A 27184-nucleotide genomic window follows, 5' to 3' on the forward strand; every position below is an offset into this window, starting at 1 on the left:
TAAAAGATCATTAATTCGTGTCCTAACTCCTAAAATAATTCATAATAATTATGATATATATTTATTTATTTATTGCATAGGATTCGGTTCTTGGTTTGGTTCGATTCTATACAAGTTTGATCTAAGAACCTAATCAAATTGATCGATACTCCATTTTCGTAACCTGAAACTGAACTGCAACTTATATAAAACCGAACCGAACCACCCCAAAGCTTTCGGTTTGGTTTGGTTCTCGGTTTGAATCGGACCAAGTTGCACCCCTAATAATGTCTAGCCAATGTTTAGGTGCATTAAATACATCTTGAAAATTGAATTTCCTACCAAAATTGCCCTCAAATGTTTTTTTATACCACAAATACCCTCAAATGCTTAATTCCAAGGGCACATGGAGGTGGATGTGGAATAATTGTTCACCAGTCTCCAACTCATTCCAAAGACAACACACATCATTCGTTACCCAACTGACTTGCGTGGATGAAACTTAGCCTCAAAATGCATTTGTTGGTTCGCAGCCTCTCAATTGTTAATGATATGGGTCCACTACTTAGAGCTCCTGAACTTCCAAATTTTATCATTCAAAACTTGCCAAAATCTGTCCTTGAAATCAATTTTAATGACAAAAAATATTTGCATTGCATCAGAAGAGCAGGGTTACTTTGGTCATTTCAATAGATATATCCGCCAAGGCCCCGTATGCAAGTTATGGTCGTAATTTGTTTGGAAAAAGCAAATTCTCTAGATTGTGTTAAATCCTTGGAAGCAAAACATAACTAAATAAACAGACCGAATGTACCTCCGTATTTAGAGAGAGAGAGAGAGAGAGAGTTAGTAATCACAAGGAAGGAAGGAATAGATATAAGTCATGGAGGTGGTCCTCAGCTTGCAGACAGTTGGGTTACGATCTCAACCACATGTGAATTGGATTTGTAAACAAAGGAGAGGTTATAGTATCCGTTGCGGAATCGCTGAACCTTCGGGAGAGCCGGCGCCATTGGGACAGAAGACAGAATACAAAGACGGATTGGTGGAGAGGGTGTTTATGGGACTATTCGGCCGAAAGATGGAGAAATTTGCAGCATCCACTAGTACTAGTGGTGGTATTAAAACGAGAACAAGGCAGCTTGGATTGTTGGATTACAATTACGAGAGCTTTGTGGATGTATCGAAAAGAGTAATGCAGGGAAGATCTCGTCAACAACAGCAACAAGTTGTCAGAGAGGTTCTCTTGTCTATGCTCCCTCCAGGTGCTCCTGCTCAGGTTCGTTGGTTTTTTATTATTCAGCACTAAAGTATATAGTACCCAGACATTGTTCTGCTACCTTTAATTATTTTGATCCATATGCGCATGTTGCCCAAGCATACACGAGTTCTATGTGAGCTTCCATTGATTACATTCTGAAATTAAGACCCAAGCTCTATGTGACGCGTTCTGTTCAGATGCATTATTTATCGTACATGTACTTTGGTGTACTACGCCATTTTCGGAATGGTGTAGTATTAGTTAATGAGACTAAAGAGGGAGGGAATCAATACAAAACTGCAATTATGGAAAGAGTGATGTTGCAGTCAAAGGGCCTTGGAATGAGTAGAAAAAGGATCAAGTATGTAGAATGTAAATCTAGGATTGATACCCATTAATTTTTTACCACAAAGAAGAGACCACTTCCTTTATCTCAAGAGATGAATGTTGGACAATCAAGAAATATCATGTTAATTAATTTAGTGTAGCAAAGAGGATGATCCTGAAATGGGTGAAAGTAAAAAAATTTGGAAAGAAGATACAAAAACTAATGCGGCCGAATTTTTTTGGGAGTAGATCCAATTGAAGATATAAACTAACTGAAAGTCAATTAAGATGGTTTGGGCATGTTCAATGGTAGTCAATTATAATCTCAATTACAAGAATATTCAAGTGAAAGGTCCTAAAGGAGCAAAAGGAAAATCCAAATATAAACTTCTTTTTTCTAGGTAAAGCAAATATAAAATCAATTTCAATAACATAGAATTTGGTGTTAGACAAAGTAGAATGGAGGAATAGGATTCGTTTAGTCAACCCCAAATCTTTAAGATAGGGTTTTGTTATTGTCGGCGTCGATGACGACTATCATTGACTTAGTCATTTTTCATACACAATTTATTTATTTCTGTCTAGTAAGAGATGTTCAAATATGGTGGGGTTAGTGGGCCCAATTAAGTCTGCAACAAGGCATCTTTAGGAGGAGAAGGTCAAACTTTTTATGTTAATGAAAAGAGAATTTTCACTGAATGTTGTAGTGTCTACTGCACACTTAGTATGACTTTGCTATGCGAAGGGCTCACATCAAATACGTTCTCTACCCAAGTCGGTAATGTTATGTAAAACCTTGACATTTAGTTGGTACCAAGGTCATCAAATTGAAGATATAGAAGTGGGAAACTGATTCAACCTCTAGAAATTAAAATTTTAAAAAAGGAATGTTCAAAGAGAAATGCTAGTTGCTGCCATTCTCTAATTTAAGAACTACATAGAAAAACATAAGTGTCATTGAAAGTTTTTTTTTTTTTTTTTTTTGTCTTGTCTTTCATGAGGTTGAATCTTCTCAACAATGCTGAAGGGGTTACTTGCTAGCAGTTTCTGTAAACTAAAATTGGCTTTAGAATGGAAGGTCCATTAATTTATGCAGATGTAACTCTGTTTGTTAGTAAAGGATATTTTGATTGGTCACCATTGCAGTTTCGAAAATTGTTTCCACCAACAAAATGGGCTGCAGAGTTCAATGCAGCGCTTACAGTACCATTCTTCCACTGGTTAGTTGGGCCTTCTGAGGTAAATGTTACATGGCTTACCTTATTTAATGTTTTTTTTTTCTTCAGGTGCATCTTCTGTTTTTCATGTCTAAACTGGTGGAACCTTACATGATACCCTTCATATAGAATCATTAAGAAAAAAAGAACCACTACCGTTATTAGCTACGTTGTTGGGTTCCCTCAAAATATCAATTATTTAATGATAGCACAGTGTCATCATTCCTCGAGGGCCATATTACCTTTTTTGTTTGAAACAAACTTGATTAGTGGGGAATGCAGATTATCTGTACACTACTTGTTTGCTTCGGGTAGGCAAGAACATTGAGTGGGCTTTCAAGAATTAACCTCTCCTAATGAAATCACTCGTGCAGTCTAAACATTTTTACCACACACACGTACGCACAAATTAACATATTAGTACTTGAAATTAATTGTTTAGATCTCTTTTACATACTAAGTGATGAGAGGATCTCTTAGGTCATGGAGGTGGAGGTAGATGGGGTGAAACAGAGAAGTGGAGTCCATATAAAAAAGTGCAGGTAGGTTGCTATCTTCTTTGGTATTAACTTTCCCAAGAACACACTTTGCAAGAGATGGAAGTCTCTGTCATTTTTATTTTTCTTGCATGTATTTTTCTCACTATCCCAAGCCATTACCAAAGCTCTTTGGGTCATGTTAAGGTACTTGGAAAATAGCGGGTGCGTTGGAATGTGCGTGAATATGTGCAAGATTCCTACTCAAGATTTCTTCACAAATGAATTTGGACTTCCCTTAACCATGATTCCAAGTAGGTTCTCATCTTATCTGACCAATCTATGTGCACCCCCCCCCCCCAAAAAAAAAAAAAAAAAAAACTGCATTACCGTAATAACTCTAAACAATTGTAGAATTAAAATCTGCTCATACATTCAAATTTGTGATACTTCTCACATTATAGCAACTTAGACTCTTTCTATCTGCAGATTTTGAAGATATGAGTTGTGATATGGTGTACGGCCAAGTGCCGCCTCCATTGGAGAAAGATCCAGTGTTTGAACAACCTTGCTATGCTAGCCTATGTAAGGTGTAGAAACTCTAAAAGAACATGACACAGAAAATTTTCATCCTCTGACTATAAGATTTTGTCTAATAGGTTCCATGTCAAATCCCAACGCAAGCATTTGTCCTAAATTACAAGCATGAGAAGTTAAATATCCGAGGAGTCTAAATATGAACAACAAAGCATTTGAAAATGGCAGTTCAGGTTGATCCAGTCTTAATAGGTAACACACTCATCTCTCATTGGAACTCGAAGCACAACTTCTTGCTGAATCTTCCCTTGGTACCATGAAAGCATAACTTTAGCTATTTGAATTTGATAGATTATTTGATATTTGCATCATCTTATTTATAGAAATTGATTATCCAGAAAATAATGAGTTCGGAATTTTTGTCAAATGTTGAGGAAGAAACTGAAGTTTTGCTCTTGTGAAGCCTCGGCAGATAAATCTCATACTTTGGGCACGAGGGAGCCAATGGAATCTATGTGGAAAATGTACATTTCCCCTATTCATTTTTATCAGCCAAGCGGACAAATTCCTATCATATGCCTTGAGTTGGTACGATTATTGCTTTTAGTAAGTGATAAGACTTTGAGATAATCTGTAGCGAGAAGCCTTCTATTTAATTAAGTAGAATGCTCTAGGTTCCTTTGCCATATAAAGTTGTATGTAAAATTTTATCATTTGCTACATGACCGAGATTATGTATATGGGTTGGACTCAATGTGTTTTGAACCTTAGTCGTGGTATCAACACTTGCAAACCTTAGTTTTCCGTGTTGTAGTCCTTGTTCAAAATCATCAAGACTTTCCATCAACTCATGCTACAAGATAGAATGCCATTATGTCAAATGGTTGTCTTATGTTTATCCATTACAGACATTTATAGACGCACACATTCTCTATGAAAGTCCTAATGATACCTGTATCCATTCAGTTGAAGTCTGCACGTTGCCCGCTTAAAATCATCTCATCTCGTTCTTTGTTATTGAGTTATTTATCTCACAAATCAGTTGTCTTGTTAATCTATGAGATCAGATCAATGTTTTATGGATGATACTAACCATTTTATATCACCTTCCCTTTAGACTCTCATTTTTTATCCTTCAAAAATGAAATAATTAAAAAAGTATATATTTAAGATCATCAATGGCCAACAGGTCCGATTATGGTTGGGCATAAGTTTTAACTTTAATTTAAAGCCACAATGGAATTCACCTCCAAAAGGATTTTATCAGGACTACAAATGTTTGTTTGTAGGGGGTCCTGCTGGAGTGACCTCAAGCTGGAACCTCTTATTGCACTTCTGGACGTGAAAGTGTATATGAACCATATATGCTTTTTCACTTGTATCTCGATGAAAAGTATCTGTGGTTTGTACCCACTTTCACGTCAAGAAGTGCTATATGAGGTTCCAGCCAGAGGTCAATTCAGAATTATTCTTGTTTGTATCCAGGAATTACAAGTACTAAAAAAATATTCACCCACTAATAACACTGAATTCAATGGATGGTTTAAATCTGGAAACACAGTTTTCTTTATCATCAAGCCCCGTTGGAACAATGTCAGGAAAAAAAATTTGATAACATTTGCAAATCAAGTCAGATCACAGTAAGAGCAAATGGAAGAAGGTGACTCAACTCTCAAAATTATTGTGACAAGCCTGGTCCTCGTTTGTTACTTGTTAGGGTAGAATAAATTGTCCAACTACAAGATAGCCCTCTAATCCCCTACCACTAATAAGGGCGGTACCTTCGGCTTCGATTTCCATCGCTGCTACTGTCACCACCACTTCGGCCTCGTCCTTGCGGCCCACCTGAGCTACTGCTACGATCATTCCTCCGAGGTGGAGGCGCCGGTGCCTGTGAACCAGGCTGCTGACTACAATTTGCACATAAAAGGGAAGATTAAACAGAATCCATAGTACCTTTATATAAATTCAGGTAAATAGAAAGAGACTACTTACAGAACATAGCCTAGTCGACCATCTGGTAGGACCATTGGAACCATTTGCATCCCTGCTGGCATTGGCCCCCTCCCATATATCAATGGCTGCTCACACATGCAAATCCATGCGATCAAATTGACCGTTCAAGAAACACAAAGGAAAGAAATAGATAATAGCCCATCTAACCAACCTGCTGAAATCCTGTAGCAGCACCGTATCCAGCACCTAGAGCTCCATAAGGCTCCCCAACAAAACCATAACCAGGATAAGGACGATAACCCGGGAGAATCCCCGATTTGTAAGGATAAGCCGGATCAAATTTTTTGTCATTCTGAGGCTTAGCAAGAGAGACATCCAATACCTGGCCTGTAACTCATATTTAATGAGTCCATAATCAAATAGAAAGTAATCAATGGTTAGGTTTCCATGAAATCTTTCAGCATGTTCTTCATCCAAACTCAAGAAAAGTAGAGCAAACAAGTGGCAACTTTAAAAGCCTAGGTTTGTAGACTCCATGGAGAGTAATAGGCAGTAAATTTAGGAGGAATACCCTTAATTCTGGAGGGGAGGTCGAACAACTTACCAGTGCCATATACGTCACATGCATGATGTGCAGTAGGGACCACCGACCAATCATCTTTTTATCAAATGACCCCAAACAATCTAATATATTAACATCTTTGTGAACCATCCACGTTTTCTCCAGACGTTCAAAAGGTGATAGATTGAATCCTTAGGACAAGGAATTAGGGCTTTCTTTTGGTAGACATAGGGATGATATTGACCTTTACATGTGTGCCCATCTATATCAGACAAGTAGAAAGACAGTCTCTGATTTTATTTTCATTTTTTTTGATAAATAGACAACAGTCTACCATTGTCCACCTTACTTGTGTGGTCACTGTAAAACAGTAGTACTTGATCAATTTGTTCCCTTAATGTTGATAAAAAAAATGTTGCCTGGCACTACATCTATCAAAATATTAACCATTCCAGAGGCATCCTTGCAGAATACAACCAACTAGAACACAAAGCATTTTGATGATTGTAACATTCAATATAAATGAAAAGAGGCCAAAATATCCTTAGCAAAACTTTTTTTTCATTAGTTTGAGGTTTTCCTTTTTATATTTTTAAAATCGGTTGTGAGAGCGATAGAGAGAGAGAGAGAGAGCATTACCATCAATTTCATATTTTTCTGTTTCTTTTACAGCCTTCAATGCACTTGACCTATCAGCAAAATGGATGAATCCAAAATCGCGCTTGCTCTGCCCAACTTTAGCAGGTGGCAGAACAACTTTAGTGACCTCCCCATGGCGTTGAAATAGTTCCTTCAATTGTTCAACTGTAGTGTTGTCGGGCAAGTTCTTCACATAAAGGGCCTTCACCTGAGAAATTATAATTGTACTCAACTTCACAATACATGATCTGCTTTAAATTTTTGGCAGCAACGCAAAAGTGGGCACCTAGGTGTCACTTTATCCACTTCAGTTGTTTACAAATTGGAGTTAAATTCATTTACTTTAAATCTCCAATTTTTTTTCTTTGAATCATTTTTTTCTAAACTATCTTTCCTTGCATATCTTGCTCATTTCATAAATCTTTTATTTATATAACTCCAATTCCCACCTTTACTGATTTGTCGCATGATTCAGTATTATGGATTATGATATATTGATTGTTACACTGAATTATGAATTATCTGTGGAAATTTTACGCCAAAGTACTTATGTTATGTATTATATTACATGCCTAGATAATGTACAATCATAACATTATATGTACATCGGAAACTCTGCCCACGCGCTAAGGGGACAAGATTTCCTGGGTTGCCCAACTTGCATATTGAAAATGCAAAATGTTTGGTGTAGAGATTGCCTAAGTGTTCACTCTGAAAAACTTTTGACCGAACAGTATAAAATATAAATATGGTGCTCTTCCAAAACAAAAAACAAAAAAAGAGAGAGAGATGTACATGTTTACAAAAATTTCACATGCTTAATCTTCAATATTTACCTGCGCAACAGCATGAGGATCAGGCGCACTCTTAGGATCAGCCCAGCTGATAGTTGGGGTGTTTCCATCCAGCTTAAATCTTGGGCTCGACATATTTTGCCTTGCATAATCTGCACAAGCATTGTTGTAGTACTCAACAAAAGCAAAACCACGGTTGCGGCTTGGATTTTGTGGTTCCTATAAATCATACAAAAAGACTATTGTGGTAAGCAGTTAAATCTGTTCAAAATGTAAGCTATATAACTTTCAGTTCAACATGAAAACTCCACCTTTACGAGCTCAATATTTTCAACCCCAGGACCACTCTCCTCGATAACTCTTCTTAGCTCCTCCTCTGTCCAGTTCTTTGGGATGTTTCCTACAAACAACCTGTGTTTTGCTTGAGACAACGAACACCTTAAAGTTCTCCCCTGCAAGTATGAAGTATGTGTCAAATCAGTCGACTATGAGGAGGCCAAGCCCCATCACCAAACAAGAATCAAGATCACCTTAAAATCCTTATTATGAAACTCTTCAATGGCTAGTTGAGCCAACTCCTTTGTTTTAAAAGTTATGAAAGCATAACCCTTGTTTTCTCCTGTATCCTTATCCTTCATTAGTCTTACCTGTTACATTATGGTGAAAATATTACAAAGATGAAACACCCCAAATATAATATAAAATAAAAAAGTACATGAATTTCATATGGGCAAGAGGTTACATAAATCACCTCAACAACTTCACCGATTGGTTGACAGAGGTCTCTCAAATCTTCTTCTCTAACATCTCGAGGGACCCCACCAATGAAAACTTCAGAACCATGCGGAGGCAAGGCAAGAAGTTCAGCATGCTTATCTCCGTCATCTCCATTAATGGAAGAAGCAGGATTGTCTTCACCCTCAACAGATTCAACAGCATTGTCAGCTCCATCAGTTTCTTTCGATGGATCCTTCCCGCGCTCCTCAGTTTCCAAGTGTTCTTGTTCTACATCCACATGTTCATCCCCAGCTCCCTCCATTATATCCTCCTCCGTTGGTTCCTCGACATCATCATCCATCTCTTCAATATAGTTATCCTCATCGAGGTCCACCCGCTCCTCCGTTTCCACCACAGGAACTGCTTCCTCTTCCATGGCTGCTCAGGATCAGGTTCTTGTCATTCACCTTCTGTGTTTAACCACCTAGAAAACCTGCAAACTTGCACGGCAACTGTGGAAGAAGCACAGAAGCCAGGAGTACTTACGGCACATAGGGATATGAAATTGGGGTGGGTAAGACCACAGACTGTTAAGGCCAGCAGGTTTTGTAGGGTACGAAAATTTTTTGGAGGAATTTGGGTGCCATTAGATATGCCTTTAGAGTAAAATCCAACAGATTTCTTTAAAGGGTAGACAAATAAAAAACTGATTATTAAGCATGGATTTACATGAGCTGAGCAGGTAAATCTTTTATAATCTGGCCTTTATCAGAGAGATGATCAAGAGGATCCCCACAGGTGCAAGTGGGACAAGAGAATTTCCCAGAGTTTAGATAAAAATTTCATCTTGAACACATTGCAATCATTCATAAAAACTACAATAAATTAATAACAAATTATATAATAAATAAAAACAGAGGTTACTCTAACCAGATCATACTTGTTAACTGGAACTTGGAAGAGAAGAGAAAATCAAAATGAAAGAAAGCCCAAAAGGGAAAACGCGGATATAAGAAAATCCAAAAATAGAGAAAATTAATTACTCAAACCCGAAGCCCTATAAAGGCAAATTACCGAAAGGGAGAGGAGAGATTCGAAGATGGAAATCAAATAGAGCAAGGAAACCCTAACCCTAGAAATGAGAGAAGAAGAAGAAAACAACCTAAGTAGAGAGAGTGAGAGAGAGAGAGAGAGCATAATAAAATAAGCAGAGAGAGAGGAAAGGGAGAGTGAGCTTACCAAGTGTTGGGTTGGAAGAGCGTTGATTCAGTGATAGTGCTTTCCTTCCTTTCCTTTTCGTCTTCTCCCTTTCTCTGTTGGTTTGGAAATTGGAATGTTACCCGATCACCTCACCATAAAATAAAAAGATTATTACCTTTTCCAAAACACTATTTGTTGGTTTTGCTATTTTATTCACGCCCGGTATCACGTCTCGCCCCCCAATCGTTGCCGAGTTGACTACCCCGAGTCCATACAACACATTCAAATTCCATTTAAACTTATTTATCAATAATTTTTGTTATTCTATAATATTATAATATGAGAATAGAAAGTGCTCAGCTCATCACAAAATCATATTTTTATTTGGAAAATAAATATTAAATTTGTTAAGGACTTAATTTTGTCCAATAAGTTGAAACTTCAGAAATCAAATCAAGTTGTCTTTTATTGAAAAATTTTAAATTATAACAAACTAGCATAGCCCTTTGATTAACTTTGAAGTAATTTTCTCATCTTTAATTATCATAAATACTTTAAAACTCACATATTTGAAGAATCAAATATATCAGATTATATAAAAATCAAACATCGATATTTATTATGTCAAAAGAAGTAAGTAATATAGAAAAAAAAAAATTCAACCAAAGAAATTTCCTATGCTTTAAAACTCAGGTTATCTACTAATTTGTATGGTAAAAAAAAGGGGGAGAGAGAAAGGTGTTAGAGTAGAGATAAAGAAAGTGAGGGTTATGATTTTAACAATAAGAGAGAGAGAGAGAGAGAGAGAGATTTAGGGTTGGGATTAGGGTATCAAACGCAAATGACATCATTAAAAAGAGGGGATCTACGAGTTTTTATGTTCTGTGCAAGGATCTTCACATGAGATAGAAGATGAGAGGAAGACGTTTGATAGATGGAGAAGATGGTCTAATTTTGGGCATAAGAGAGAGAAAGAGAGAATATTAATGAAAGAGAGAGAGAGAGAGAGATGAATGAGTTAAGGGAGAGAGGGGTTGTCGTTAAAACAAATTATGACAGAGGGTTACTTTAATTTCAAAACTTTGTATTTGCAAAATGGTTTCTAGTTATCTTCTCTTGATCTCATCTGTTGGATCACGCGGTATACCTTTAAAACTTGGTATGATCCTTGGTATATATATATACATATATCTTACCTTTATAGTATTTTTAAAAATTAAATGAGGAGGCTCTATAAATAATTTCACATATTCCATTTTAAGAATCATTAAGTTGACAAAAAGTCGCCACTTTTGGTCGAGGGATAAAGATCATTAAATGTTGCATTTATTAATTAAGTGGGTATTATTAAAATTTCTTTCGTATAAAAGAAAGGATGTGTCTGTTTGATTTCATGAAAAATCAAAATCCCTGAAATTTGAAGTAGGAAAATGGGTACTATGGAAAAAATGGATTTTGCTGTTTGGGTACTCTTGGAAAAATATAGAGAAAAAGATAAATGAAGAAAGAAGGAAAAAAAAATTGGTAAAAGAAAAGTCAATTCAAGGGTTTACAGAATCTTAGATTAATCAATTACAAAAACCCAGGTGTATTGAGAGCATCTTCAATTTACAAAACTACCCTCATGTAATTGGTCATTTGGGATTATGGAAAATCATGGATTGACTTTTTTGTGAGCAAAAAATCTTTCTAGAGTGTAAGTTTGATTTTGGAGATAGATTTCACTTTTTCATGGGGATCAAGTGAAAATCCATTTTTCATGTAAAGAAAATAAATATACAAGACTGTGATATTCCATGAAAAATGGATTCCCACCCATTTTCCATGCACAGTCAAACACACCAGAAAGAAAATTTTAGAGGACCCTTCTCTTCCATCCCAATATATGTGCATTAACCATTATTTTAGAATGGGAAAAGACCAAGATATAAAGCATACATAGACGGATCAAAGAATTGACTCTATCCAACAGCACCAAGGTGGAGCCAAGTGTGGCGAGAGGGGGCTCCCCCCTCCCAAAAAAATAATAATAATAAAATAAAATATTTTGGGTGAACCAGAGTCCCTCCATGTTGTGGTGTATTGGAGACCCCATGTGTTTTTAAACTAATGACATGCCCTTTTGACTTTGTTGCTCCCAACTAAATACCTTGGATAACTTAGAAAACCTCTTCATTTTGGTAAATATTTGAGGTACTCTTCTATTTTCAAATTGACGAAATGTCACATTTGACTTTGTTGCCCCCTCCCTCAATATTTGTGATTTAAACACACCTTATATTTTGGTGAATATTTTTTATACCCCTTTTATTTTCAAATAGGTGATATGACTCCTTAGTGTTTAATTTTTTGAATGATTTAGACAACCCCCCTACATTTTGGTGAATATTTCAGAAACCCATATAAATATATATGTTTCCAAATTATGTTAGGTCCCTTTGATCTTATTCTTTTTTTTTTTTTCTAAACTAATAAAAATAATTTAAATACCCTTATTTTCAATTTGCAGCCATAAACCCATAATTTTTGCTCCTAAAACTAGTAATCTTTAAGCTCTTCACCTTTATAGTAAATTGATTTTAATCTTTAACCTCGCTTTAATTCTTTGTGGAAAATTTTAGAATTTTCTATCAAAGAACATCATTATCTTCTTCTTCAAAAATCCTATCTTGTTCTTTAGGTTATAAAGTTAAGAAGATTAATTTTAAGGTTGAAGACTAAGCTCATAGATTTTTCTTAGGTTGAAGATGAAATTTTGGAAAAGAGAAATCAAATGATTTCTTGTTTAAGTTTAATAATGAGAGTGTTCAAATCATTTTGCATTAAACTATTAGAGAATATTGGGATAAAGGAGGTATGTAATCATTTTGGTGAATCTTTGAGATACCCTATATTTTTTAAATTGAGGACATTGTCCCCTCGACTTAAATCTTCTATCAGAGATTAATGAGAAATACCTTCTCTTCAATCTCTAACCAAGAAATTTTGAATTTTTTTTCCAAAATCAATCACCTTCAAACTCAACCATGCAAGAAAATCCAGGCTCTGCCCTTGACGAGCACATTCGTTTTAAGTAAAACATTTTTCTTAAAGCATTTCCAACTCTTCTTCAAAGTTATATTCACAATTTAAAGATAACATCTTGTCAAATTGTACTTTGATTATCAAATTTAATAATTCACTACAATGAAACTCTTCGAAATAGATAGTCTTGTCATTTTTTATTTTTCTCCTTTCTTATATATGTAAAAGAAAATCAATTTTTATTTGTTGTCTACTATTGAAGTAAGGTTTTAAATAGTGAACAATATCTTTTCAAATTTGCATTTGAAGAATTTAAACTTTAAAGTAATTTTGACTTTAACTTATAAAGAGACATTGAAAAGTATTCTCTCTTCATATATAACTATATGAAAAAAGGATTGGAGATGCTCTTAGTAAGGAAAGTTTCTTAACTACCCATCCATGTTCCATCCAAATAAAAACATGATTAGATAGGGGTGTAGATCACAAAGTTTTAAGAATTCTACAAAAATATAATTTTTTTAAAGTTATTTCTCACCTATGAATTTTAATTTTAAATTTTGGGTGTGAGTGTCCATTTTCAACACCTTGATCAAGCTCAAAAAAGATATTATTTTGAACATTTTTATAATCTGAAATTTTCCAAGAAATCTAGAGTGATGTGATGTTAACCCTTAGCAAGAATTGAAATCTCACTAAGTTAGTCAGGATAGTCTAACTCTCGTTTTAATTACGTACGATGGGACTGGGATGCACATGCATGTGTCCCAATTTATAATGTATAAATTAAGCAAATAAATACCACAACTGATGAACCTACCCAGATTGCTACATGTCTTGAGAGCGAAATCACTGAAAAGCGGATCAAAGGGAGAAAGAAAAGGTAGATAAATGGAGGGAGAGAGGTGGTGATGATAGGACATAAGAGGCCCACACAAACTCACAAATCAAACCATCATAGAACACACCACCACTATCCAGGCTGGAAGCTTTACTTATAAAGAACCAATTTTATTACAAGCCTCAACAACTTCACCATCATCACCGTCATCTCCTTGTGCTGCTTATATTTGGGACCTCCCTTCTTCTGATCCATCATGGACTCCGAACTCGACATTGCTCAAGCTCAGCTCACCAAATTGAAGGAAGAGCTCGAATTTGAACATAAGGTTCGGAAGAGTGTCGAATCACTCAATAAGAAACTATCCAAAGAGCTTTTGGATGAGAAGAACAGAAGAGAAGCCATGGAGTATGTTTGCGAAAAGCTTGCGAAGAAGGTTGCATTGGATAAAGCAGAGATCGATCGGATGAAAAAAGACATGGGGAAGGAAAGAAAGATGCTAAGAATGGCTGAAGCTTTAAGGGAAGAGAGAGTTCAGATGAAGCTTATGGAAGCAAAGACTTTGTTTGAAGAAAAATTGTCAGAGTTGGAGTTTTCGAAAAGGATCCAAGTTAATGTATCACCATCAAAGGTGGAGTATGATGCATTGGGAATTCTCTCTAATAACAAATGTACAACAATGGGTTCATGTCAGAATTCTAATGGTGCTGCTCATTGGACTGTAAGTAAGCGAAGAACATCGCCAGAAGCTGAGAATCCTCATATAAAGAGAGGGATCAAAGGGCTTGTGGAGTTTCCGAGAGTGGTTCGAGCCATCAGCTCGAGGGGTAGGCAATTCAGTTCCAAGTTGGACTATGAAAAGGCTCAGTTTCGGCTTCTGAGACAGAAGAGCTCCATTCGCATGGATAATCTTATCATCGATTGATTGGTCTCTCTCTCAAAAAATGTTATTTTTATAATTATCTACTTTTTTCTCGTTTTCATATGATTTGTTCTTGAAAACTGGCCTTCACAAAAATTTGATCAAAAAATTAATAATAATGTGTCCTTGACTCTTGTATAATCATGGGATATTTACGAAAAAAGTGATCAACTTTTGACCGATTTATCTCACTGTTCATTGGAAATTGTCACTTTAAACCTGCGAAATGGTCACTTTAAAACCTCTAAATTTGTTGTCGTTCAGGTTTTGGTAATTAAAATGAACAGTGACATAGAATCGCTAATTCTTCAAATTCAGCTCACGAAATGGTAATTCACCTATAATCATTAGAACTTGAGGGCAGTATTCATGGACTCACGAGCTGAAATTCAAGTGGTTTAAAGTTTACCTTATCTGTTTGAAGATTAGAACGTCAGGAATATGGAGAGTGTAAGGGATAAGATGTGGTGTAAGAGAGATGCAGTGGTCCCTGTTTCCATACAAATTGAGAAATTTTCCTTTGATATGCTCAACAGAGTGTGAATTTGATACATCCCTCGCAATGGCAAAAAACTCTTTTGTCTTGGTGGACCTACACACGAAAATCAACTATGCTTAAGTTACCAAACTATAATTTCACCGATATATTTCCACAATTGGTGGCTATGATCATCAATATTTCATATACAATAGCGGCTCGATCAAGGTTTTCCATGGAGAGCGGATTTCCAATATTTTGGGAGTGGGGTGTCAATATTTGAGTAAAGTTAGAACATGATCCTATAAATCATTGGAGTGAGGTTTGAAAGTGAGAGTACCATCCCTCACAAAACAAAAGGATTTGGCCACTTAGCTCAAAAGTTCATATAGATTGTTCTCAATCTCCCTATCATGGATTCTCCTCAATTTATTTTCGATTAAGTATGTTATTATATAATCACTGCCAAAGGATTCTTGTGAGTTCCGTCTAATTTAACTCTAGATTGAGTATTATTTTGTCAAGTTATAGTCCTTTTTTTTTTTTATAAATAGCATTGCAATTATGAAACAAAACCAAATCGGTCGAGATGACCAACCTGGTAAGGCCTTACAAAATAGAACTATTCACGCATAGAACCACAAATCTCATTCTAATTGTACAAAAAAATCTTCAAAAAACAAGCCCCTAAACTCCTTATATACTATGGATCAACAAAAGATGAGACCCAAGATAGACATAATCGTATCTAGACAATCTTTGTGTTTCCCCTTGAAAATGCGTCTATTCCTTTCAAACCACACCCCTAACAAATTGTGAATGGGGTAATACTCCACAACATCTTTTTTGTGTTGCCAAACGAGTGCTCAATTGACGACCAACTAATGAATATATCCTTAATCGATTTTGGTAAGCATGTCACAACCCCATATAGCTTTAAAAAATGAACTTAAATGTCATGTGAGAATTTGCAATGGATTAGAAAGTGATCCAATGATTCTCCATTTTCCATACGTAGCACACAACAATTCGCCCACACCATCCACGCAGCATAAAAAAATCAGTCGTTTGAATCCTTCCTAAAGTTGTCGCCCATATGAAGAAAGTGACTTTGCTTGGCACTTTCGGGCCCCAAATTGAAACATGAGGAAATAACGAGTCCCCGTCATTGCACAAGAATTGGTAGAATGAATGTACCGAAAATCTTTTATCTTTACTCATTGTTCATATTCTCTCATCTTCTCTTCCCTTGCATAGTTCGATACTTGAAGCGTCGATAACTAGTCTACCAACTGCTTGCAGTTCCAACTCATTAATGTCTCTTCGAAAATCGAGATCTCATGCCCATTCTCCACTCACATCTCTTCGGAAAGATATGATGGCTTGTCCTTTCTTTGAGGAGATGGAGTATAAGTTTGGAAATACCTCCATTAGAGACCGATTGCCACACAATGTATCTTCCAAAAACCTTATCCGGTTGCCTCGACCCACTTTAAAATTGATTCTCGTTACTTTAACTTTATGATCTCTTTACTTTAAGATCGAATTTAAAAGTATTCTTCGAAATGTGGCATATGAATATATATATATATATATATATATATATATATATTATGTTATAGGATCATGCTCAAAAAGAAAAAAGAAAAAAAAAAAAAACCTTAAAAATTCTACCGTACTCATTAGGATTCACATGTTCTTAAGTAATATTGTTATCACATGCACGCGTTCATGAAGTAATGTGGTATAGCATGATTTTTTTTTTTTTCCTTTTTGATTAGGAAAATGCTGAAGTGACACAAACAGAGACATAAAGGTAACAAAAATGATGTGGTGGAGCGCACATAATCATAGATGCTTTTTACTTGTATCTCACGGAAAAACATCTACTATAATGTGTGTGACACCACATCATTTTATCACCTTTGTGTCTCCGTTTGTGTCACCCTAACACGATTCTTTTGGTTAAGAAAGGCTTTTTAATAGAAAAATCATGGGGCACTTTGTTTTTCATTGCATTGGTGTGATTGTCATAGATTGTTTTCTCGAGATACGATTGAAAAGCATCTATGGTTATGTGCACACCTCCACTTTAAAAATATGAGAATCCCAATGTCACCCCAGCATAACACTTTTAAATAATATATTAAAGAGGTTAGTAGATAGGTAATATATTATATATTACTTTTGTATACATCATAATGATAGTAAAAAATAATATTATAGAAATATCTCATATTTTCAATATTTGGTGAATATTACCATCATAAAATCCAGACAATATATCAAAAGACTTCTTTTTGAAATTCCAAAATAAAAATCAAGATGATAATTTTAAATCTAATATTACCAATTTAGAAGGGTGGTGTTACTAAAATTCCTTGAAGGATGAAAAACAATATCCTAACATGGACATTTCTTTTTCTAGTCTCAACCCACAATTGTGGTTCTCCATCAACATAATCATTAAGATTTGAGGAAAAATATATTTTTCCTCAAGATTAGTTCCAATCCTCTAAGGATTAATATACCTTCCTTAGAGATACATTTTTCTTGGGAATCCCAACCATCTCAACGATGAAGTTGATGGATCTTGTCTCCTCAACCCACTGTTGAGACTCTCCATCAACAGGATTGTTAGGATTTGAGGAAAAACATATTTTTCCTCGAGAGTAATTCCAATCTTCTAAGGATTAATATATTTTTCCCTAAAAATACATTTTTATTGAGAATCCCTATCATCCTAACGATCATGTTGATGGGTGCTGGTGAGGCTATTACTTTCCTCCCAACAATTTGTGGTGTAGAAATTATGAAATATTTATTAATAATACATAAGATATTTATTTTAATTTATTCTATATTTTCAATATAACATGTTCTCAATCATAATTGTACATTTTATGATGCCAAAAAAGGTTTACTCACCAACCTATCTTTTGTTGAAAATGATAAACTATTGAAAAAATGAAAAATCTTTACATCAAGATATTATCCTCAAATCCAACGTTACAAAAGAAAGTGTTTGCTTCTTTTTCTATTTTTGAAAAAAAAAAAACTTGTTTAAAACATAAAAAGCATAACTTTTTAAAGTTAGAACATTATTTTTGGTTACTATGGTGCACACCTCCATGTTAGCATGATGTGAAATACATTGAATAACACATTAACTTCAACATTTTTCTTTTCGTTAATATAATCCTTTGAGTTCGTGTTGTTGTGACTGCACCGCACAAAATCATAGATGTCTCTCTTTTGTATCTTGACGAACAACATCAATGGTTCAGTATGTCAGTGTGAAACGCAATCATTCCAGCAATTTTCTTTTCCTTAATATAATCCTTTGAGTTGTGCTCGAGTGACAACATTTCAAACTGTGCTTATGTGGAGGTGTGCACCAAACAATCTATGGCTCCGTGCACACCTCCATGCCACGTAGTGCAAAATGCATTGGACAAAGCAGTCACACCAACATTTTCCTAAGACTTGATAAACTGACTTGAAAGTAGACACTCAACTCGTGGTACATGCCATGCCATAGATTTCTTTTCTCCGAAAGCATAAGAAAATATCTGTGATTATCTATAGTTGAGTGAGTTTTGAGTCAATTTATCATTAACCTTTTTCTAATATTTACTTTGCTTGTTGAAGATAGAAAAGACTAATTACTAGTAAAATTGATATTTTTGACGTGACATGTGCATATAATCATAGATCTTTTTCTTAGTCCATCTAAAAATATTTTCTTATATAAAAGAATTACTGTTTATAAATATAAAAAAAAAAAGTCAATTTATCGTGTTGGAGAGACATTAAAATTGGCATCGTTTCATGTGTTGTCGCGCACACACACAGGACCATAGATGCTTCTCACTTGTACATCGTCGGTGAAAATCATCTATTTTGCACACATCCACATCAAGAATGTATGAATTTCAATGTTATTTCAGCATTAAAAAAAAAAAAATTATTGCACATCCTATACCCATCCATGTATCTTGAAAAGAACTCCAATAACGTCGTCGTAATTCTGACGACGACTTACCAAGTTAATTTTGACTACTAAATCTCGTTAATGATGAAAATATGGATTCATTAAAAGAAAGATACAAGTGGCAAGAAGCAAGCAAGCAGCCCATCATTATCTCCATAAATATTGATGGGTAGCAAATCAGCCAGTTAATTAATTGTCTTTGCCTCGTCTCAACAACCTCATGAGATGACTAGTTGACGAGGGAGATATTTCACCACGAAGGCTGTCTGTACAACAAGAGGACAAGTACGAGTCTTGCTCCATCCCATGAACACTTGCACTCGTCAAGTTCTGTACCAAACCAACACCAACACCACTATAATTGTTGTTATATGGATCAGGAACGGGGAAGGAGAGTCGCTTCTTGGCTGAGCCAACTCGTTCTCTCTCCGGTGTGGATGGCCTCTGCCTTGGTGCGCTCTGTGATCGAACCTTAGCCTTTGCAGACTCGGTGGCAACCATGTAATTAGGCATTGGTGGCATTGCAGCATGATTATCAGAAGGATGACCACCATTGTAGTAGTAACTGGCGATGCTGCGCGGCGTGTGTACAGTTGAGTAGCTGTTTCTCTCTTCTCTTAGGCAACGAGGACTCGCCGAACGTACTTGAAGCATGGGCCTTGTTTTGGAAGGAGAGGGCGTGACAGGTGGTTGGTGGAGGGAGAGACGGTGGTGGGTTCTATGTAGAGGAGATTGTTGTTGATAATTATATTGATGATGATGCTGTGATCTGATGCTAGGATTTGAGTAAGCGTACGGCCTTGCCGTGTCGATTTCTACAGTTTTAATGGGTTCTACTCTTTGATCAGTCGAAGCTCTTGCCATGTTTTCCCATGGTTTCGTAGACATCCAGCGGTGGAGCCATTTTGGTCTCTCTTCGACTTCTTCTTCTTCTTCATTTCCAGCTGAAGCATTATTAATCCCACTACCAGATCTCCATATCTTCACACGCACATCCACATGAATTGCAGAATAATAAGCCCATGAGAGATCCAAGAACGATAAACAGAGAAAGAGAGGAAGAGAGATGAACCTGGTGAGAGAAGGCGTAAGCGAGTGCTTTTTCACGATTTAAAGCAGCTTCTTTTCTGCTCTGCAACATGGCTTGGATTTCCTCAAGTGTGTGTGGACGATCGTCCCAATCATCTACAATCATACTTCCATCTCTCGACTGCGAAAATAACAACATTAAAATTAAACAGTTCAACTTTGAAGTTTTAGTAAATTAAGGGAAATTAAAACCACTTACTATGGATTTTCTTTCTGCTATATCCTGTAGATACTGAGATTCCAATAAACTTATGGTGTCGCTAAGGGTGGATTTTCGGCTCCCATCTACCGAAAGTCTCATCCGTTGATCGCGTACTCGAGTTTGCACTCGAACAAGAGCTTGCATACATCGAAGAGTCATCTTCGCTTGCTTTCTAACGTTGTGTCCTCTCACTAAAGCTTGTAGCTTTACCAACCCTTTAAGTGCACGAAGAGCTCTCCTCGCCTTCAAGAGTAGAGGGTTAAGAGTCAAGAGTCAAGAATGAAGACCATAACAAATCAAATCAAATCAACTCATCTATCTTTCTATTACCAAATATCCTCTGAAAGCCGTTTGAATTGCAATGACAGCGTAGTTTAATTCTCCAATGAAATTGGAAGGCCTGGTGAGTCGAACAACCTCCACTGCTGCTTGGGCCGTAGCCACAGCTGCCTCTGCTGTTGCAGCAGTCGCCACAGCCACGGCAATGGCGTGCCTTTGCTCTGCAGCAGTGACCATCGAGACATGATTTGTTAGCGATGGTGTCGTAGCGGTCGTCTTCGTTTCGCATTGTTGTTGTGTAACCGATTCGTGATTCGAAGGTTTTCGAAAAAGCCATCTTCGTTTCTCCCGCTTCTGCACAATCCCAGAAAACAAATTCCTTAATAGTAGCGATAAATCTAGCTATAAATATATCATAGAGAAATCGATTTAGAAACTCAAAAAGATCTCACCTTTTCTTCTTCTTCTTCTTGCTCATGTTCCTCTCTCCTTCTGCTAGACCTAGGTTTCTCATGATTCTCCTTAGAAGGAGACCTGAAAGCCCTTTTGACTACAGTCAACCATGAGTTACCTCCTTTCTTACCCATAGTAGATGGAGATAAGAAAACTTATTTGCATTTACATTTTTGATTTTACACAGGAAATGCACCAAAAGCAGATAAGTAGTGGGAGAATGAAATTAGATAAAGAGAGGGCAGAGTAGTTGAAGAAGAAATTCCTTCACCCCCTCCCTTTTAACAGTAAAAGATGAAAGAGAGGGGACAGAGACTGTAACGTTTATGAAGTACGAGCTCTAATATATCTGAGATGAGAGGGGTGTCTTTTAGTGGCATGGAAACACTAATGGAGGTGTCAGATTGTTAAATAATTCATTCAAGAATTGTCTGTAAAAGAAAGCGAGTGATCTCGAGAACGTCGAAAGATGAAAGCAGATATAAAAAAAAATAAATAAATAAAAAGAGAGAGAGAGAGAGGTGTAGACTGTAGATGTTGCCGTTGTGAGATCGAGGAGGAACCCAAAGAGCTTTGATAGTAGAGCTTTTTGGAGGTAAGCTTTTCTTTTCTCTTGAAAACAAGGAGCACTAATGGCGTCACGTGCTGAAAGCAGCTAAAGGACGAGGTGAAAGATGAAAGAAGAGGTGCGATTGGAACAGAAGAGAGGACAGAGAGTGGGGTGTGTTTAATGTGGCTAGTAGTACCCCCCTCGAAGACCGCCACCAACTTAGCCATTTTTAACTGTATCTGAACTTTGGGGTTCATTTCCTTGCAGAACAGTCAAACTTCTCGAAAACTTGTTTTCAACTTTCTATTTCAGTTTTCCACCACGATCTAATGCATGCTTTATATACATTAGAATGGAGTAATGGATGCAGGTGGCATTTGCTAAGGCACATGTGGATTTATGTAAATATTAAAATTTGAGTCATTATAAATCACCAACTTTTGCTAATGGCACCCTAGTTCTTATGTAAATAACCAAAGAATTACCACACTTTTCAAGGGAACATCAATAGTAGTTGGTAGGCAATAGAAGCTTTCTTATTTTATCGATAAAATTGTGTTTTAATAAGTTTAGTAACTTGTTGTTGGTGGGATTTGAATCCAAATCTTTAGTATCATCACCCAAAGACTTTATCAATTGAGGCATATTAATCCTATTTAATTATTGTATCATTAACGTATTGTGTTGATTCGCGTACAACTTGATTTTTTGCAACCTATTTAAATCATGAAACATAGTATGTGAGAAGTGTGTCTTATATTGCGCAAACACAATAATGAAAAGTGATGTCGAAACTGACTTCTGTGAACTTGAGGATCGTTCACACCTAGACAGAAACTAACTCGGTTGCAGATGTCCTCGCAAAGTTTGCTATGGTATCTAAATCATCTTGTACTTTCTAAATTATTGGATTTCTCCCTTTGTTGATTAGGAAAAATTTAATGAGAGACTCCTTAGATTTAGCCCTAGTCAAGCTTGAAAACTAAGGGGTAATTCCTTGTGTAAATTTTTTGCGAGCTAATAAAATTTTCAACTTATCTACAAAAAAAAAAAAAAAAGACTGACTTATGTGGACACTGCAAACTTGTTCTAATATGATAGTATACAGAGAATCAAAGTTTTATTCTTCCCTCATATGCAATCTTGAAAATCTATGGTTCTCTACTCATTGTCACGTCAACGCAATGTCAAGCACAATAGTGTCGAAGGAAGTCATTTCAGCATTTTTCTAAGGAAAATAGTCAAAATATGATTAATTTGGAAAAATCCTTCCTATTTGTCGAATAAATTGTGGGGTAGCCAATATACTTGTGTCAATCCGGTGATCTCTAAGAGCAACTCCAATGCAAATCTCTACATTTTGTCTCTATATTGGCATCTTCTCTAATTATAGAGAAAATGCTCTCCTGCTAATTGAATCTCCAATGGGTCCAACCTCTAAATCACTATTCACGTCTCTAACTCACTATTCACATAATTAAAATCAATAAAGTTGCTATTGGCCACCCAACTTTATTTATTACATCCCAAGTTAAATATAAAACAAATAAGAAAGTTGCTATTGGCAACCCAACTTTACTTGTTACATTCCAATTTAAATATAAAAAAACAATCCACCAATGAAAATAATTAAAAATTAATTTATTTTTATTTTTAAGATTTCAATTGATTGAATTTAGTATTTTATATGATTCTAATCAGTAGGAAACAACTATGGAAGTTGTTTGAATGAATTATAATGTTTTGTATTGTTGAAGAAATAACTTTGAACCAAATTTTTGTAATGTTTGGATGGTGTATTCTAATTTTTGAAATTGTGATGTGATAAATAATTTAAAAATGAATATTCATGATCAAACTTATTTTTAATTATAATTTTTTGTTGAATTTGGTCGATCAAATGATTGAATCTAAGTTTTAAAATATTTTTATAAATATACAATAAAAAGAGCTTGAAATATTGAATAATAATTGAAAATAAATAGATGACAAAATTTTTATATATATAACATATTTTTATTGAAAAAGGGAATTCAAGAAAATGACATTTATGTAAAAAGATGGAGACATAATTGGTTTTTGTACCAAATGAATAGTGAAATAGAGATCATCTCTATGTTTTTGCTTAGTCTTCAAAGCTAAAGATGTGAATAGTGATTTAGAGGGATTGTCAGAATTTTAGAGACCGGTTGGAACTAGGTTCGGAGGTCCTCTATTCTAAGGTACTAGCATTGATATCAACTCTGTATTTTTTTTTTCACATCGGTTTTAGAGAGCTGCTATTAGCACCCCAACTTTTACTTATTACACTCCAATTTCTTAAATTATTTCTCACGCCAATTAAAGATTAAAATTCACCCTTCAAACATTACAAAAATTTAGCTCAAATTAGAATCTCAACTTTACAAAACATTATAATACCCTTTCAAACCATTTTAGTAGTTATTTACACTCATATAAAATCTTAAACCCAAAAATAGCAATCTAAAAACAAAAAAACAAACAAATGAGAGCTTTTATTGGCACCCCAACTTTTACTTATTCTCAACCATTCTCTTATTTTTTTTCTTTAGAGATTTTCCCCAAAACGTCCACAACTTATGTCCAAATTCCGGTGTTGGTACACTGTTCATTTCAATTCTCAAAACATGCATTTCGAGTGAATTCATCACTTTTATAATCAATGAATTCGTTGGTATAATGGAAAATTACTAACTAATGCAAATAATTTACATTTTAAAATAAAAAATTGTTATGTATTTCATATACATTGATTTATATATATATATATTTTTTTGGGAAATTAATTAGAAATTATGGTGTCATGGAGAATCTTAGAAGAAAAACTACTCTTCAACATTTAAGAAAAAGAGAGAGCAAGAAAGACAAGTGGGTTGATTGGGCTGTGAAAAATTGCTACCTCCTCCAGTGAAGGAGCTAAGTTTGATCACGGTATGCCACAATTCAACAGAGTATCATGTTTCAGAGAAAAACTTTGCTTACCTGACTTAGTAATCCTTCTTCACTTTTTTATAAGCTTCGTCTTTGTACGTTATTGTTATTCATACGTACATTTATGCTCCTTTGGTGTCGTGGTCTCTGCACGTACGCTTGGCTCAATTCTGATTTTGAATCGGCATGCGTACTCTCTCTCTCGTAATGCATCATCTTTCTCTCTGTGGATCAGCTCCCATCTCTGTGAAGTTAGGATTCCACTCTTTCGTATGCAAATGGAGAAGTCCCGTCTTGTGGGTTATGAGACTTAGTACCATGCATGTATTAAAGTTACCGAGGTTACTTTCCTCATTAATCAAGCCTATAAGATGATGAATTTGAATGTGGCAAGAATATTCTAGAAATTTATGACAAATTTGGGGATCTAACTCAAAACCAATTGGCAATGAGTGGAGAGGCTCATGATCTTATAAGAAGAGATACAAGACAATGAATGTCCAAAGTGGGACTAAACTCAACATGCCCCCACACATATGGGTTGGACTGGGCTAAAGCATGTGAAGATGTGAACTGGATGACCTGAAAGAGAGAAAGGCCCACTCTGATACCAAGATAAGTTTGGGGTCCAACTCAAAATCAATTGGCAATAAGTAGAGAGGCTCACAAGTTTATACGGTGAGAGACAATGCATATTCTTCTAGACCTACTAATCTGATTAATGTTTCATCCACTTTTTGGTGGACCTAGACACAAAATAAAATCAACCAGATTTGTTTATAGCCATTGAATTTGAGGTTTTTTCATCATGGGCTTAAAATTTATGTTTATGGATTGTTTCCAAGCCCAAGATCTTTACCATATATATTTGTTCAGTAAAAAATAAGACTAAAAACTCTTCTATGTAAGAATTCACTCATCTTTCAAACCTCACTTACCACAAAATCTGATTTGACCAAATCATTAGATCATTCAACTAAAATTCATGTTTTTTCTTTTTTTCAAAATTGTCAAATCGACCATTTTTTCCCTTGACCAAAAAAATGTGATGTTTATTGTGATGGCCTTTTCTGATCGCTTATACACCTCGAGATCTATGATGACGATCCTCTCTTTGTTTCTGTTAGAACAGTTTCTAACCTCCTCCGAGCACCAATGTGATATGTCAAAGAATCTTTAATGCTAAAGGCAGACCTCTTAGTTTCATACACAAGAAATTAAAAGTCAGGATATTATTTGTTTTATAGGCCAATATATTCCTTATATTTCTTTTACTGAAAATGTCAATTGCATCCTTATCACTCTACTAATTTTATGAGATCTGATATATCCTCTCCATTGAAGAATGGCTCAAAATCAATTAGGCCCAATGCAAATTGTGTATTTTTTGGGTTGGTCCAAGTTAATATGAGTTGAACTTGTAATTTATGTAAATGGCCCACTTTGTGGTGTTTTTAAAATGATGGGGTTTTATTTTCTTTTGTTTAATGAAGCCTAACTTCAAGTCTTAAGTCTTTTCAAGAAAAGAAAGTTGAGAAAAAAAGAAAATCAAGAGGAGAGATTAAGAGTTTGAGAAGATTGAGATTTAGAAGAAGGTGGAGCTAAGTGATAGAAGTGACTCCTTATATCGATTTGTCCCATTTTCTTCATAGTGAAATCGGGCTCTAATGCTCATACCTTCGTGGACGTAACCTTCAAGTAAATAACGTAACACTTTTTCGTGTTGTAGATATTGTGTTCTTACTCTTTTCTTTGTGTAGTTGTTTATCTTCTTTACATTTGCTGCTATCAGTTGAATTATCTTTCATTGTCATTATCAAACAAGGTCTTAGAAAGTGTGGCCTACAAGATATTTGATAAAATACCTAATAGGTGTTTGATCAAATTACTAAGTGAGCTTCACTAATGTGTTCACATATACAACACTCTCTACTGATTTTTGGCATAAAAGACAAATGTGAATCCTTATTTGTTGAGGATTCAAAATAGCCCATACTTCCGAACTTTCTAATGGACCTTGTATGCTTCTTAATGGAATATCTATCGTTCATCCCGAGAACGTCACGGACCTTCTGTGCTTCTATCCTAACACAATCAATTCCAGATCAGGATTAGTTGCGATTGACTTGTATATATCCCTATGACTTAAAAAAATTATGATTGATAAAAAAAATTTCAAGTCATTTTATAACAGGATACATACAGCAAATGAAATCGAATGGTGGCCGTTATAACTCAAATGTATTTTACAAACATGGATCATGTCATTTTTCTTTTATTTTGGCTGGGGATATCTCTAAAATGGCTTTTCCAAGGATTAGGGCCAACTTGTTCCTTCTATATTTCAATGATCATTTGATGCATTTCCAATGTTAATAAGCAAAGCTCGGCCCAGACTTAACTAAGAGTTTAATGGGATTGGTAACAATATTTGAGTTGGGACTGAGCAAATTTAGATTTTCAATTAACGATTAAGCAAACCAAGAGCGATTTATCTAACAAGTATTCATCAGTTCAGCTGAGGCCTAGACTAAGAGTTTAATGTTCTATTTATTTATGAGGTAGTTTCATGTAGTGGATTTGTTTGTTACAATGAGCTTCATCACCTCTCTGAGATAAATGAAGGGTTTTATTTGCTCCACCATGGAAATTTGAGAGATTTTTTGCTCATGAAAAAGTCAATCCAATATTTCATAGAATCTGCTTTCAATGTACATGGGTTCATATGATTGGTC

At 35.4% G+C, this 27184-nt stretch overlaps 4 protein-coding genes across 8 annotated transcripts; 2 read left to right on the forward strand and 2 right to left on the reverse strand.

Annotated features, from left to right (window-relative positions):
• Positions 1 to 770: 770 nt before the first annotated feature.
• On the forward strand, positions 771 to 4576 carry LOC147390003 (beta-carotene isomerase D27, chloroplastic-like). Of its 5 annotated transcripts, none has more exons than XM_086417842.1 (7): positions 794 to 1258; positions 2714 to 2806; positions 3265 to 3326; positions 3468 to 3574; positions 3750 to 3845; positions 3920 to 4108; positions 4196 to 4576. In XM_086417842.1, exons 1-6 carry the CDS (start codon positions 863 to 865, stop codon positions 3967 to 3969), a joined length of 804 nt encoding a protein of 267 aa, XP_086273968.1. In that variant the 5' UTR covers positions 794 to 862; the 3' UTR covers positions 3970 to 4108; positions 4196 to 4576. The 5 variants fall into 5 exon arrangements, with proteins under 5 accessions (XP_086273970.1, XP_086273968.1, XP_086273967.1 ...); XM_086417841.1 differs by having other exon boundaries at positions 795 to 1258; positions 3920 to 4049; XM_086417843.1 differs by having other exon boundaries at positions 795 to 1258; positions 3920 to 4049; positions 4270 to 4576.
• Positions 4577 to 5448: 872 nt separating this feature from the next.
• Positions 5449 to 9844, reverse strand: LOC147390004 (heterogeneous nuclear ribonucleoprotein Q-like). The gene is made up of 9 exons (XM_086417839.1): positions 9705 to 9844; positions 8500 to 8977; positions 8279 to 8395; positions 8060 to 8200; positions 7791 to 7967; positions 6955 to 7162; positions 5965 to 6140; positions 5793 to 5878; positions 5449 to 5707 (listed from the first exon to the last, which is right to left on the reverse strand). The coding sequence occupies exons 2-9, from the start codon at positions 8899 to 8901 to the stop codon at positions 5563 to 5565; spliced, it is 1452 nt and encodes a 483-aa protein (XP_086273965.1). The 5' UTR covers positions 8902 to 8977; positions 9705 to 9844; the 3' UTR covers positions 5449 to 5562.
• Positions 9845 to 13786: 3942 nt separating this feature from the next.
• LOC147390005 (protein BRANCHLESS TRICHOME-like) lies at positions 13787 to 14455 on the forward strand. Its single transcript, XM_086419807.1, has one exon. The coding sequence runs from the start codon at positions 13787 to 13789 to the stop codon at positions 14453 to 14455; it is 669 nt and encodes a 222-aa protein (XP_086275933.1).
• A 4500-nt stretch (positions 14456 to 18955) lies between these two features.
• On the reverse strand, positions 18956 to 21646 carry LOC147390006 (protein IQ-DOMAIN 17-like). Its single transcript, XM_086419964.1, has 5 exons — positions 20947 to 21646; positions 20546 to 20848; positions 20213 to 20458; positions 19997 to 20134; positions 18956 to 19905 (listed from the first exon to the last, which is right to left on the reverse strand). The coding sequence occupies exons 1-5, from the start codon at positions 21079 to 21081 to the stop codon at positions 19114 to 19116; spliced, it is 1614 nt and encodes a 537-aa protein (XP_086276090.1). The 5' UTR covers positions 21082 to 21646; the 3' UTR covers positions 18956 to 19113.
• Between the last annotated feature and the right edge of the window lie 5538 nt (positions 21647 to 27184).

Source organism: Akebia trifoliata, chromosome 12 (assembly GCF_017979445.1).
Source record: "Akebia trifoliata isolate Shusen 1 chromosome 12, ASM1797944v1, whole genome shotgun sequence".
NCBI lineage: Eukaryota > Viridiplantae > Streptophyta > Magnoliopsida > Ranunculales > Lardizabalaceae > Akebia > Akebia trifoliata.

What these genes read in the sequence shown, in the direction of transcription:
- LOC147390003 (XM_086417842.1), top strand. Translation starts at nt 863, where the DNA reads ATGGAGGTGGTCCTCAGCTTGCAGACAGTTGGGTTACGATCTCAACCA. An exon ending in GGTTAGTTGGGCCTTCTGAG is followed by an intron (nt 2,807 to 3,264) that starts GTAAATGTTACA and finishes AGGATCTCTTAG; the next exon opens with GTCATGGAGGTGGAGGTAGA. An exon ending in TCCCTTAACCATGATTCCAA is followed by an intron (nt 3,575 to 3,749) that starts GTAGGTTCTCAT and finishes TTCTATCTGCAG; the next exon opens with ATTTTGAAGATATGAGTTGT.
- LOC147390004 (XM_086417839.1), bottom strand. Translation starts at nt 8,901, where the DNA reads ATGGAAGAGGAAGCAGTTCCTGTGGTGGAAACGGAGGAGCGGGTGGAC. An exon ending in CAATCGGTGAAGTTGTTGAG is followed by an intron (nt 8,396 to 8,499) that starts GTGATTTATGTA and finishes ATAATGTAACAG; the next exon opens with GTAAGACTAATGAAGGATAA. An exon ending in AGAAAAATATGAAATTGATG is followed by an intron (nt 6,141 to 6,954) that starts GTAATGCTCTCT and finishes TATGAGTTACAG; the next exon opens with GCCAGGTATTGGATGTCTCT.
- LOC147390005 (XM_086419807.1), top strand. Translation starts at nt 13,787, where the DNA reads ATGGACTCCGAACTCGACATTGCTCAAGCTCAGCTCACCAAATTGAAG.
- LOC147390006 (XM_086419964.1), bottom strand. Translation starts at nt 21,081, where the DNA reads ATGGGTAAGAAAGGAGGTAACTCATGGTTGACTGTAGTCAAAAGGGCT. An exon ending in CGGCTTTCAGAGGATATTTG is followed by an intron (nt 20,459 to 20,545) that starts GTAATAGAAAGA and finishes CTACTCTTGAAG; the next exon opens with GCGAGGAGAGCTCTTCGTGC. An exon ending in TAGCAGAAAGAAAATCCATA is followed by an intron (nt 20,135 to 20,212) that starts GTAAGTGGTTTT and finishes TTATTTTCGCAG; the next exon opens with TCGAGAGATGGAAGTATGAT.